This window comes from Salminus brasiliensis, chromosome 22, assembly GCF_030463535.1.
Source record: "Salminus brasiliensis chromosome 22, fSalBra1.hap2, whole genome shotgun sequence".
In the NCBI taxonomy this organism is placed as follows: Eukaryota; Metazoa; Chordata; class Actinopteri; order Characiformes; family Bryconidae; genus Salminus; species Salminus brasiliensis.
In genome coordinates, this window is record NC_132899.1 from 29,220,900 (window position 1) to 29,234,967 (window position 14,068).

Below are 14,068 nucleotides of genomic sequence, written 5' to 3' on the forward strand. Positions count from 1 at the left end.
CAGAAGGTTTCACCTCAAATGAAGACCAAGCCAAAGCACAGAGCCCGTCCACCTCTCAGACTGCTGCTGTGGATTTACATACACCACAGACAAGGTCCAGCTCTCCAAATACAAAAAACAGCATTAAAATGGCTAAGACAATGTATAATTGAACGTACGTATTTGAGAAACAGAACAGAACATACCTGATCTGGAAGAATTTCTGGGGAATGTGCGTTCACAGTTTAAGCAAGTATCAAAACAGTTGAGGAAACAAAAGAACATCTGAGAGATTTTGGGAGTGCAATGAGTTGCAGTGAAGTGCTTGGAATAAACGGTCTAGCTGTGAGGACCGGGTTCATTCTCTTGTATATTCCAGTATATAACAGCAGAAGACAGAACCACACTTCCATACTCTGAATCCAACTAGTAACACAATAGCTGGTGCCGCCCTCTGGTCTAGGGAGTTAGGAGCTACATGTAAAAACACCCTAAAGCAAAGCACATCCCTGACATTGAGAGATAGAAATAGGAAGCTGGAAGTGACTAAGCTGGAGTGACTTTTCCAACATCTGCTGATTAGACACAGTGGACCGGAGCTTGGAAGACATCAGTGGCCCACTGATAATAGGCGGCATATATAAACCGAGCGGGATATGGAGTGAGGCTATATCGTTTATATCAATATTTTATGGTTCAAGTCCACATTTTATGTACAGCGCCTTATTCTGTTCTCTCATTATGAGCTCTATGCTCAGCTTGTCTGCTTCGCTCTGCTCACAGCCTTCATGTCCCAGCACCCCTAAACCAGTTCAGACAGCATTCCAAGCCTCCTTTGCTAACGCTGTGCCTTCCGAAAAGAAAAGCGTGAGGTGGTGTGGTATTACTGAGGCGGGAGGGTCTGCTCCCTTTCTCAGCAGTAGAGCAAGAGGCTTCAAAGGGCTGATAAACTCCTGACCCACGATACCCACTGCCCAGTCTCTATTTCTTTGCACGAGAAGCGCTGCCTAACATGTACAATCAAGTCAGACAGACCCTTTCCAACCGGCTCGCCAGAGTAAAACATTTGGCCTCGAGGACAGATATATGGTCAGGAGGCAGTGCTTTGGGCATCGACTTTATCTGTGAGATGGTAAGTGCATTTTTAAACAAATTAAGGTTAACTGCGGTACTGTTATTTTACATTTACATTTATGGCATTTAGCTGATGCTCTTATCCAGAGCGACCTACATGGTTACTCATATTACAGAGGTGGGCCAATGTAGTGTTGTAGCGCAGCATAGTCACCCAGACCGGGAATCGAACCCCAGTCTCCAACATGGTATGGTAGCTCAGTGGCAGGTAGTGGTGTTATCTGTTGCGCCACACCAACAGATTTGGCCTATATATTTCTCAAAGCTGGAATTAAGCAGATAAACTATTTCAAATGTAACTGTATGCTTTTAAGATGAGTTATGCCAGTTTTTGTTACTTCTTTAATGAAAAACATCCTCTATTAAATCAGCTACAGTAAACTACACTGTAAAATGTTTTTTTTTCTAAAACAAAGTATACCCTACTGTTTTTGTTTATTTTAAAAACAAAAGCATTTTATTTAGGCCTTAAAACTGTAACAAAATGAAAATAATCTCGAATGTACACTGAGGTGTTAATCATATTTCATTAGGCCTAAATTAGCTCCCTTTTTTTTTACAGGACATGGCATGGATGATGACAGGGTGACCTGGTTTGACCTGTGTTTATATAATGTTCATGAAAAACATTTCACATTATTTTTCATAACGTATATAATATCGTATATCGTATGTCGTATATCGCCATTCAATTCATTAAAATATATCGGACGATTAAAATATATAGCGATTTATTTTTGTCCATATCACCCAGCCCTAACACACACACAAACATACAGAGTGTTCATTCCTGTTACTACAAGTCAAGTCAAATTTATTTGTATAGCTTTTTATAACTGTTGTTGTCACAAAGCAGCTTTACATAATTAGTCATTAGTAAAAGACAGAAAAGAAAAATGTCATCAGAAGACATGAAAGATCTAAGATCTAATACAATTACAAATGTATAATAAATTAAATAAACAATTAAATACTACATAAAACTACATAAACCTGGCAGGTGGTTTTAACGTTAAGGCTGTTTTATAAATATGTTTTTTTGAGAGGCTACTGGAGGATCTGAGGAAGCTGGTTAGAACAAAAATGTTTAAAAGAGCTTCAGAATGACTGAAATAAGTAAGATTTATTATATACTACTAGATATATTTTACTACTTGCTAGAAATTTTTTGTGAAACACAAGACACTACAGATTGCCACTTTCAGCGCCGGTCACCCTTTCCCTGGCCCTACTGGCTCCTGAACTGGCTACTTCATTCTTGACCTCCTTGGCCCACTGCTTCACTCTTTCAAAGGACACAGGATTTTCCCACGATTTTCCCCACGAGCAGGCCCTGACCCCCATCCTGCCCAGTGCTCAGGAGAGAAGTAGGACATGGAGGCCTGCTCTCTCTGCTGCACCAGTCCTGCTCTCAAGTCTTTACCAATGCCGTGGATGAAGCAAACTGGTCATCTGGCACTTCTACTTTTGAGTTTTGGTTCCTTTCAAGTATTCCTCCTCTCATTCTGAGGGACTTGTTTTGGCCTCTGGCTTACCATTGGCTTGCTCAGTTGGGGCTTAGACTCAGATCTCTGTGAAGCTGCTTTGTGACATGTGTTGTTAAAAGTGCTCTAGAAATGAACTTGAACTTGAACGTATGATTGAACTCAGTAAGGTTCTTGTTTTGAAGCTGCAGCTGTTGTGAAGACAGAGATAAGGGTGTGCTATTATGGTTGAGGTTTTCTGTGTTTACACCTCTGCCTTGTCTTTTTGGATTTTGACTGTGGAACAATCCTGATGAAAACAGTTGTGGTGTGAGATACCCTGTAGCCTTCAGTGAGTGGAAAGATTCTTAACGGAAGTCAAAGAAAGTCTCTAAATGAAAGTGCACTTTTTTTTATTTGGCTCCTCTGTACCTGACCAGACGCTACAGCAAGGTTTGACTGGGCAGCTCACTCTTAGACTGCGGGTTGGTGGAAGGTGTATTCTGTCACATTGGGCAGACCAGACACCACACAGCAACTCAGCGCACTGCGGTACACGTGCATATCCTGGATATCAAACCTGCAAGCACCCCAAACATCATCAGTTAAACAAAAGCCTTCTCTTTAGTGAGCAGCATTCACTGGCTGAAATACAGCCCATCTCACAAATACACTCTCACCATAAACGTGACATTACTGACACCACCCGAAGACTGCACTGGTTAAATACAGTAGGAGTAAAAAGCTGAGGAGCACACCGTGGTGCTCAGAGACACTAAACACTGCTGGAAAATGTGAAATGTTGGCAGCCTTGATTAAAATGACTGAGTGTGAATGTTTAGGCCTTTCTGCTTCACGTTCATGAGCTGATCTCCATACCACTCATCAGACGTTTCCTCATAGTACTCAGAACTGGAGATGGTGGTGAGGCCGTTAAAGCCGCCTGCCACGTACAGGCGGTCGTCCAAAACCTGGAGGGAACCAGAAGGAGATGGAAAGAAGATAATGATGAAGAACACTGATGTTACACTGATGAAACTGATGAAAAGGGAAAATCTCATTTTTAATGAACAGGGTGTTGAATGTCTTTTTTTACCTCAATGCCGAAATTGCTGCGAGGGTGGAACATGGCGGAGAGAGCGCTCCAGGAGTCGGTGTTGGGGTTGTAGGCTTCAGCTGAATGTAGCCGATTAACTCCATCAAAACCTCCAATCTAACCACAGGAAAACCCAGAAAAACATTAATTAGAGTCTCTGCTTCATGAACACCTGACTACCTTAAGAAGTTCACCAAGTGCACCATGTTACTGAATGATGTACAGTAGGCTCCTTGTAGGGCTTTTTTTGTGTATTTCTTTTTTATTATTCATTTTAATTACTGAAAACATTTCCATAGAAGTTGAGGTATGCACTTTTGATAGGTGGTGTATAAATGTAAGAAGTAAGAGCTCACCGCAAACACTCGCTGATTAAAAGCAACAACACCTAATCCACTCCTGCTCGTCTGCATGGGGGCGATGAGAGTCCACTGATTGGTCTGCGGGTCAAAGCACTCGGCCGTGAACAGACACTCGCTGCCAGTGAAGCCTCCGCAGATGTACACCTGGAGGAACCAGCAAATTCTTGACACTACAACATGCAGGACCACTGCAGTACATTCATTAACTGAAGTTCATTCCAGAAGAACAGAGAGGTGAACCTCTATAATGAAGAATGTGATGATAAACCTTCCTGCAACTCAAGATATCTATTGCTTTAATAAGGTTTAATAAAGGCATAACAATGGACACTCAAAGTGATGTGAAAAGGGTGGTGTACCATAGTAACAACACCACCTTTCCTGTGGCAGACTGGGATTCTATTTCCCAGCCTGCCAAGCCTAACTGAGTTCAGTGCTGCTTGAGTCAGTATTTAATTACCATATGAACTACTAAACCCACCTATGCTGATGAAGCCCCCACAGTGTGCTCTTACCTTGCCGTTAAGGGTGGCAGCACTTGCGTCACTTCTTTTCTCATGCATGGGTGGGAGGAGGCTCCACTGGTTGGTCTTGGGCTCATAGCGCTCCGCCGAGTTCAGCCGCTCGTATCCAGTGAAGCCACCCATGGCGTAGACGTATCCGTCCAGCACGGTGGCGCTGACGTAACAGCGGCAGAAGTGCATGGGCCCCGCCTGGCTCCAGGAGTGTGTGATGGGGTTGAATTTCTGCACACTGTTGAAGTACTCCACACCGTTGAAACCCCCGATGATGTACAAAGCTCCATCCAGGAACGCCGTGCCGTGATAAGCTCTTGGGCTTTCTTCTGCCCAAGGAATCAGCATCCAGCGGTCTGTCCTTGAGTCATAGGCCTCGATAGCGTTGGTGGGGTTGTTCCCACTCCAGCCGCCAACGGCCAACAGAATAGAGTAGGGCAGCCGGGGCCGGCTTACGGGATCGAGGAAGCAGGTGCAAGTGAGTCCGTTCCTGCAGATGTGATGCAAGGTCCTCAGGACGCGTGTGATGAGAGCCTGACACTCCAGGTGGCTGCTGACCAGCGGGTTATTCCTCACATTGTTTAAGAAGTAATTATTATCCATCAGGCCCAATCGCACCTACTCTCACAGATGTAGCAGCAGAAAGAGACAAAGCTCATCAAGTTCAGATCTCTCACAGCCTGTAAGAGCTGAGTGAGCACAGCAACTGGCTACGACTGCCCTGGGCAACTGGGTAACACTTTCTTCTGCAGACTCTAAGTTCTAGACACTAATCAAGTACAAACACACTTAAGCTACATTCAGAGAGGGGTCAGGTTGCAGAAGTGGCTCTCAAGCCCCAAACCCTCAGCGGTTAATGAACTTAATGAACTAACCCAAGGCTGATATGCCAGTGGTGGGGTGTAAACTTGGCAGTATCAACTGAGGTAATTAGACTATTACAGACTGCTGAACTCTCTCTGCTACAGCTGGCTTGTCTTCCTCACCTTCGGCAGCAGTACCACAATGCAGCTGGACCGGAGAGTCGGGGCATGTTCGATCCACTTTAGCACGGCTTCGAACACCGTTTCCTCTCTTTTCGCGTTCAGCTCGTCTTTCTCCAGGATGTCGCTCAGCTGCAGCAGAGTGAGCTCCAGGAACTCCTCCTCTGGCTCCCGCACAACCTCCTCAAAGTGATGCAGGATGTAGGTGTGCGCCCGCCGATACAGCTCACGGCATGAGTACCAGTCAGCAAACCTGCAGCAGATTTTCCTGTTATATGTTGCCTGGGGTTCTGGGGTTGGCACAAATACGTCAGTAGAGATGTGAGATGTGTCCTAACTAGAGTCCTTCTCCAGAATCTAATAGAAAGCCTTCTTCCCTGGACAGTCTTTGTGAGACAGTCAATCCAACAAAAACAGGATAAACTCTTAATTTTAATACCCTTGAGTTTGGAAGAAACTCTGGAAGAAAAGAATGTGTCCCAATACTTTTGGCCATATAGTGCTAAAGATGGGAAAGATGTACATGTCTGCTGCAGAACTTTTAGTGCTGTCACTTGATTGAAGGCGTTTGATTCAGGTTAATTAATTAAGGCATTTCTCTAAATAAACTTCAATAACATTAACAGCAAATGTATTGCTTTAATTATTAAATATTTATAATAATAATAATAATAATTTACTTTAAAATTTTCTGGAAAATTCCACCAAAAACTTTGCTAGTATAGACAATAAACCTTATATTATATTATAATAAACCTACATATTATAGTATTAAAAACATAAATATTTTCATCCAGTCGTTATTTTAAGAATTATGCAAATATTTACAAAATATGGTTATTTCCTACCAAAAAGTATTTTTAATATTCTACCTGGACCTGTTTACCTACAAAAATTCAGCCATGTTACATTTTCCCCAAATCAGCTTGTGCCTCACCCTCCCCTACATCAAAATAAGCCTGCAGAGTGCACACTTCAGAGTGGACGCATAGACCATGCTTTTACCCCATCAAAATCGAGCAATGTTCATTTGTAGTTGGACCATTTCCGAACCTTTACACCCTACCGCCCCCCCTCGCTGTTCTGACCTGCAGATTCCAATGCAGTTCTCAGGGCAGAGCTGCTTCTCCAGGAAGTTGCAGCAGAGGCCCACGAGGCCGAGGACATCTAGCTGGTTGGCGGCGGCCAGAAGGTCCTGCACGTTCTCGGACGTGATGTCGACGTCAGCGCTGTAGGCGTACTGCAAGATGAGCTCCATTATGTCTGGTGACACGTCTGGGATGGTGAACACGCTCTTCTCAGAGCACTTCCAGTGGCTGCTGGTGAACAGAACTCTGGGATAGCACAGAGACAGATACAAGTAAATCAACACGGGGAACTTTCCTGAAAAGTGTGTAACGGTACACACTCTGACCACTGAACTGGACTAGATCAGGACATCCCTGGTCTGCTGTAACAGAAGAGCATAAGGAACAGTCCTGTTATCTCACTGTAACGGTGGACGTGTACCTGGTTAACCTACAGTCAGCTTTAATATGCATGTGATGATGATCACCAGTAGAGGGTGTTGGAGAAAAGTGTCTGAGTGAGTGGGGAACAACACACATAGTCACATTAGCTACAAGCTAATCTTCACATGGTTTTGAGGATCAACAGCTTCAATCGATTGAACCTTTTTGAACAGCTGATGTTGATGAAGTGATTGGACTGATTACAAGGTGTTCATGGTCTCACCTGAAGTATCCACTGCATGAACACAGGATGATCTTGTGGGCTTTCACTTCAGCCCCGCCCACTCTGAGGACCACATCGCACAGTTTGCCGTCCAACCGGAGCTGTTTGGAGATCTCCCCAGCTGTGCTGCTCATTTCTCTCCACGCTGGTGATCACAACTGTCTGCTCTGAGATTCAGGGTGAAGATTTGTGCTTCTGTCGGTTTCAGCAGTTCTGGAACGTTGACCTCACAGGACACTCTTTAGAACCCGATGATGTCGTACCGGTGTCACTGCTTTGTGAGGTTTACGCCGACTTTAGGAGGAATTTAGAACCCATTTCAGAAAACAATATATACATTAAAATCCTAAGTTCCAGCTGTACGTGGACCAGAGTGCACTGCGAGTCTCGTCGTCGTTCCTACACAAGGGATGTACTTTCAACGCCAGATGTTGTTGGCGTCAGTTGCCAGCGTATCCGACTCCCCTTCTCTAGAGAAACAGCAGCAGGTCTTTAGAGTTACAAATGAAGAACCTTATGTGTTTACTGCTGCTTACGATCCTGTACTGTAGAAATGGTAACTGCAGATTAGCACTGGCATTGATCAAGATTTAACCCTATAGCCCAGGCTCTGGTCAAACATTGCTTTTTTCGGACCCCCTGCACTTTTCAGAATTTTTCTTCTGATAAATGGCCTTTTTCTGGCTTAAACGTGAAGGCTAGTTTCTTTATATGAGCAGTCATCACTGCACTGTCTTCTGATATTTACAGTGTCTGGATTCATTTACTGACCAATGTTGTATTGCAACTTAGTAAACTACATAGTTCACTGATATATATATATATATATATATATATATATATATATATATATATATACTGCAATACAAATGAAGGAGCAGGGATTCATCCAGGGATCCAGGCTCTAGAAAAGCTCTAGAAAATGCTCACAAGGAGACTGTATATACCAGTCTACACAAATATGTCCCAAAACTACAACACGAAATGAATTAATATTAGTCAGTTAGGTGTTGAAGTGTAATAAGAAAAAAAACAAAAAAAAAAAACATGATTAAAGATTATTTAAACAGCAGGTAAAAGGTTTTTGCCATTTTCATACATTTCCATTTATTTATTTTCCATGTGAGTCAGGCAGTAATCTAAGGCAGGAAGTTACAGAGTCATGTTTTTATAAACACAATGATTCTGCACAGAAACCCTCTCTGTAGGTAGTTGGTAATAGGCTCTTAACAGCAACCCATGAGCATTAAAAATAAACCCTAATAAAATATTTTATTCTGGTCGACCAGAATGTCTGTGCTTTCCTCCACTGTCCTCTGAGAAAATAACAGGCCTGAATGACCTGTTGTTTGTCACTGACCATAGTGATTGTCTGATAAGTTTAGTCCCGTCTGGATTTACCCCTCCAAGCTTTCCCAGGCAGATGTCATAATGATTCCACTTTGGCCCCTCCGAGCACACTTTTCAGAGCTCCTCCAGTGGATATTAAACACTTTTTGAATCGCTTGAAACCAAAATGAAATGAAACTGTTGTTGAAGCAGCGTCTCCTTAACCACAGCTGTTGTGAATGAGGTCACGTGACAACATGAATCAAACATACTAAACTCACTCACTGATTTTACTGACATTTTTTAACTGATGTAACCAGTCAAACTGAATTGGGGTTTTGTTTATCTGTGTGCAGAGGGCTTTTCTGCATGTGTTTAACCCCTTAAACAGGCTGTGGACCAAAGAATCTATTACCAAAGAATAGCCCCACCAGTTTCTACACAAGTCCCTGTAATGATGGTGTGCGAAATTAGCCTTCAAGTGTTCAGGGGGGAAATACCCAGTTTCAGAGAGCAGAAAAGTCTGGGTTCTGGTCCCACAGCTGCAGTTCAAGCAGCATAAATCACAACCAATGAGTGCTGGCCATGAGCATTAACATCCTTTCCACATCTGTTCAAAGGCTCTTAGTAGAGTCAGGTCTTGCTATAGTGTGTCTGAATACAAAAACCTCCCACAGCACCTAGAATAAAAACACACGTCATCAAAAGAATTATGTTCCACTTCATTCAGAGACAAAAATGAAATGTTCTATATTCTTTGGTTCTTAGGACCTAAAAAAACATCTTACCTCCTACGACCCTGATTCTTGAGGAAGCAGAGCAGGCTCATTAGATTTCAAAGGCTGTAGTGCAACAGTTTCTCCTGATGGCTCCTGTGTTTAAGTAAGAATGGACATGGGGATGTAATTAATAATAGTTTGGAATTAGGAACAAAGCAGAAGCCTCTCCTTTTCATCTCCATTATTCATCTTCAGTCTCTCTGTCTGATCCTCTGCTGGTTCTGTCACTTTGTGAAATGTATGCTTGTGTCCCTCCACTCAAGTGTCTCACCTGTGAACACCGTGCCTCCTTCAGACCCTCCTGGATAGCCACTGAACCTTCACCAGTGAGCTTCAAACCTTGCTCTGCCTCTCGGCTGGCTACACTATTATCTGCAGGCTGTAAAGAAAAAAAAACAAACAAACAAATACACTAATTAATTTATTTACTATTTTTTTTAAAAAGAGAAAGAGTATTCATTGTTCTTATAAAATGCTAAAATGAAATACCTGTTTGCACCTGCAATTTTGACACAATTCATTTTTCAGTCTGTGATGGTGAGAGCAAAAAGAATGAATCAATATCATCTGTGAATAAAATTCAACAAGAAAATTAGTATTGTTTTCTAGTTCTTATTCCTGCAAAATATAAACTTACCTTTTTCTGTTCTTCCTCCCTGCAACACAAGAACAGAGACTAAAAGTTACTAAAATAAAAAAACTGTTATAATTGTAGTATAGTATGTAATCTAAATCAGCACATATCATTAAAGATCTGTATCCTGACACAGATTAGCATACATTTCAACTACCTTCACATGTTTACATAGTTTACAGTACACATCCATCACATCCATATTTTCATATACAGGGTCCAACATATACATTAATAAACAGGTATTTTAAATTAATAATTCAGTGGTGAAAATTCACTGAAAATTCCAAAATGTGGTTTTGCTTGACAGCACAATTCATTCATTTGACCTCACTGGATTGACCAGCACTCCTCATATTTGGTTAAATTTCCCATAGCAAATTTTAGATCTGCAAGTAATTGGGGTCCCTGACATAAGGGAAGTAGGTAGGCATAGCACTGGCCAGTCAAGAGAGCAAACAGTTGTGCCACTGCAAGATGCAATATTAGAACTTCATTATTTCTTCAAATTGTTCATTTTAATATAAAGTAAACTTTTCATTATTATATTCATGCACCAGTTTAAAAACAGACCCCCAACATGTAGATACCACCACCATGCAAACTTAATTGAGCTGCCTCTCAGTCCATGGTGGCGTGACATTTGGTAGACTGGTGTTCCAGCAGCTTCCAGTTAATGGCAGGCCTGTGAGTTGGTGGTTTTGTTCCGGACCATCCAAACCAATTTCCTCTCAGCTGTGGGTGATAGTTTGGGTCCTCTTCCACACCTCTGACAAGTGGCAACGTACAGTTGTTGAAACTGATGATCTTGGAATCTACAGCTGTTTAAAAATGGCCCCAAGAGACATCCATGACGTATGTAGATCATTTTTCTTAGATCTGCTCTGAGCTCTTTGGACTTTCCATTATACTGTGTAGGTGAATCCAATGAGTGCTGTCAAAACTTTTTTCTGTGGATACAGAGAAGCTACCAGCTGTAGTCAATCATCATAAGTAGTAAAGAAGCCTTGGCAAGTTAAGGTGGCTGCCAGGGACATTTGCACAGTATATTGCTTTTTCTGGCTAACTTCACTACATTGTAATCCACACAGTGAAGTGAGCAACAGTCTGTCTTACAATACACTGCAAGGTACAGAGGTAGAAAAAACAGCAGTGTGTAATCAGGAGGAGAAAACATATAAAATGACATTAAATATGTATTAAAAAATAAATATGAACATATTTGCATCATTTTTGTGGCAAGTTGAACTTCTGTGGCACTTGAATTCTACAGCAATGGTGGTACTCTTGAGGTTTGAGAGTTTTTCCCTTTCTTGCCTCGGGATTATGAGCAGGCATCAAAAACAAAATTGTGGGCACAACTATTTAAAAAAAAAAAAGGTATGGGGTAAGGTATGCCCTTGGGCCGGCTGCACTGGCTTAAGCTAGCTGATTGCATACAACACAGACTGGACACTGAGAGGACCCAGCTGGTATGGTAGCTAGCCGGTAAGACAGAGGAGGATGGGTCTCAGAGGAGGATGGGTCTCAGAGGAGGATGGGTCTCAGAAGAGGATGGGTCTCAGAGGAGGATGGGTCCCAGAGGAGGATGGGTCTCCCTTGTGAGTCTTGGTTCCTACCAAGGTTTCTTCCTCCAGCTCTGAGGGAGGTTTTTCTTTGCCACAGTCGCTTTTGGCTGCTCACTGGGGGTCTTTGATCCTTCATGTCTTACATTATTTCTTTTTTGTCTCTGTCTTTTACTAATTACTAATTATGTAAAGCTGCTTTGTGACGACAACAGTAAAAAGCACAATACTAATAAATCTGACTTGACTTGACTCTGAAAGAAGAAGTTTTTGTTTTGGTTCTTGTTAGAGTTTGAAGACATTCTAGGGTAGGGTAGGCTGTGTGGCTCACAGTGAGGCGAATGAATGAATGAATGCAGAGCTTCTCATTTTTTTTATGAGCCCTCCATAAAAGAAAAACCAGCATGTTTTATTCTGAGGTAAAATAACAGGGTGTTAAACAGGCTTGTTAAATGATACCTGAGCATTTTTCAGTTAGTATTCAGTAAAATAAACAACTTGAATACTCAGTATATGCATTTAATGACTCCTTTGAACATGATGTTGTTTGATGTTTGTTGATTCTACTTACAGAAAGTAGCTGTTTGTTGAGTAAAACAACAAACAAGAAAAGCGCATTCAAACGGTACGAGGATGACTCGCAAATCTTCCACTGTACGCTCCCGATCTCCTAATGGAAAATATGAATGAAAGACAGCAGAGCATCAGTAGGATCAAAACAAACACACACTTGTGTGCTCACAATACAGTACAATGGCTTCTGGAAAGACTGTTGCTCATGTGCATATTTAATATTTCTGTAACGGGACACAAAATGCTGTAACAGGACACAAAAATGGTACAGCAGGAAAAACGCAACCAAACAAGCATTTCTTTTTATTTTCATTTCAGACTCTAATCAGCTTGTGCTAACCTTACTATAGCAAATTGCTAACAGCTTACAACTTAAGGCAGGGCTTTTTCATGACAGGACCCCCCTGTATCCACTTTTACTACTTTTCCTAAACATTAAAACAATCAATTATAACCCTGATTCGTTCTGTATTTAGATGTGATCCACTCAGCCCTAATCTTCAGAATGAACACTTCAGTCATTACTTGAACAGCAGCCTCTCAGTCCATGGTGGTGTAACATTTGCTTGACTGGTGTTCCAGCAGCGTCCAGTTCATGGCAGGCCTGAACTTGTAGGTTCTTGGGTTGTTCCTGACTTTCCAAAACAGTTTCCTTTTAGCTGTGGGTGATCGTTTGGGTCCTCTTCCACACCTCACACTCCATCAACAGAGTTCGGTAAAATTTAGACAGTGTGTTTAAACTTTGATAAACTCTGGCTCTAATCTGTGTTGTTAAGCTCCATCTTCACACAAATTAAAGATCCTTGTTAAATAGTTGAGCGAGCATCACATGCAGAAACATTCTCTCTCTCTTTCTACCATTAAAAAGGATATTAATACTATGAATCTGTAGAGATGATTTGTTTCTCCATATCTGATCACTCTGACTGTCAGTATTGGGTTGCACTGGTATGTTACTGGGAAATAACCAGTCACAGCAGACAGAGGAGATTATTTCCCACCAGAGTTCAGTAGCAGGGTCTGACTGCGCAGAGCAAGCGAGGACTTTTTACATAAGCGCTTTAGTCACGGTCACGATTGCAGGATATCCCATGCATCCATAACGTAACAGAACATTACACCAGGGCTTTGGAAGAAGTTCCTTTTTTTCTGAACTTTACGCAGTGGTTCCACCTTATGTTTATCAATATTCACACATATACCTATAAGATGCATAATGCTGATTTAAAAAGCCCATTAATCATTCATTTATACTTTTTCTGAAACAAAACCATCTGTTCTGTTGTTATTGTTATTTCATTACATTTTATTACATTATAGATTTCATTTTTATTCCAAGCTACTAAATTTTGCTTACGTTAAAGGATATATAATTCTTTAATTCCACTGTATGATTTAACAAATAAAAATATATATTTATAGATATTCTTGGCATTTTTGTAGGCTTTCCTCCAATCCATTTACTTATTTTAGAGTATTGTTGTAGTTTATTTGAAAGAATACACACTTGCAATATTAGTTAGACTTACTTAGAGAGTACAAAAACATAAAATAGTGATTCATGATTCTTGTGTTGTGTTACCATATTATGTTATTATATATGTATTATGTTCAGTAACAGTTGGATTTATTTAAATTTTTATATTTATATATTCTTTTACATATATAATTTTAATTTCTTACGTATCTGATAACAATAGACATTTGAGTTGGGACAATCCAATTTTGTTCATTAATTGAACAAGAAATATCACATTGGTTCAATTTCAAATGTATCTAACTAACAAACATTCATTAGATTTATTATGTTGTTTATTATTATGTTATTATATATTTATTACGTTCAGTAACTAACAGTTGGTAATGTTGTGTGAACATTATTACTTGGGTAAATTTGACTTTATTAACACAACAGGGTAATG

The 14,068-nt window shown here is 41.1% G+C and overlaps 1 protein-coding gene across 1 annotated transcript; it reads right to left on the minus strand.

Annotated features, from left to right (window-relative positions):
* Positions 1 to 2,659: 2,659 nt before the first annotated feature.
* On the minus strand, positions 2,660 to 7,400 carry LOC140544438 (kelch-like protein 10). Its single transcript, XM_072667960.1, has 9 exons — positions 7,267 to 7,400; positions 6,621 to 6,866; positions 5,536 to 5,785; positions 4,550 to 5,167; positions 4,029 to 4,178; positions 3,673 to 3,789; positions 3,456 to 3,547; positions 3,057 to 3,156; positions 2,660 to 2,788 (listed from the first exon to the last, which is right to left on the minus strand). The coding sequence occupies exons 1-9, from the start codon at positions 7,398 to 7,400 to the stop codon at positions 2,660 to 2,662; spliced, it is 1,836 nt and encodes a 611-aa protein (XP_072524061.1).
* Between the last annotated feature and the right edge of the window lie 6,668 nt (positions 7,401 to 14,068).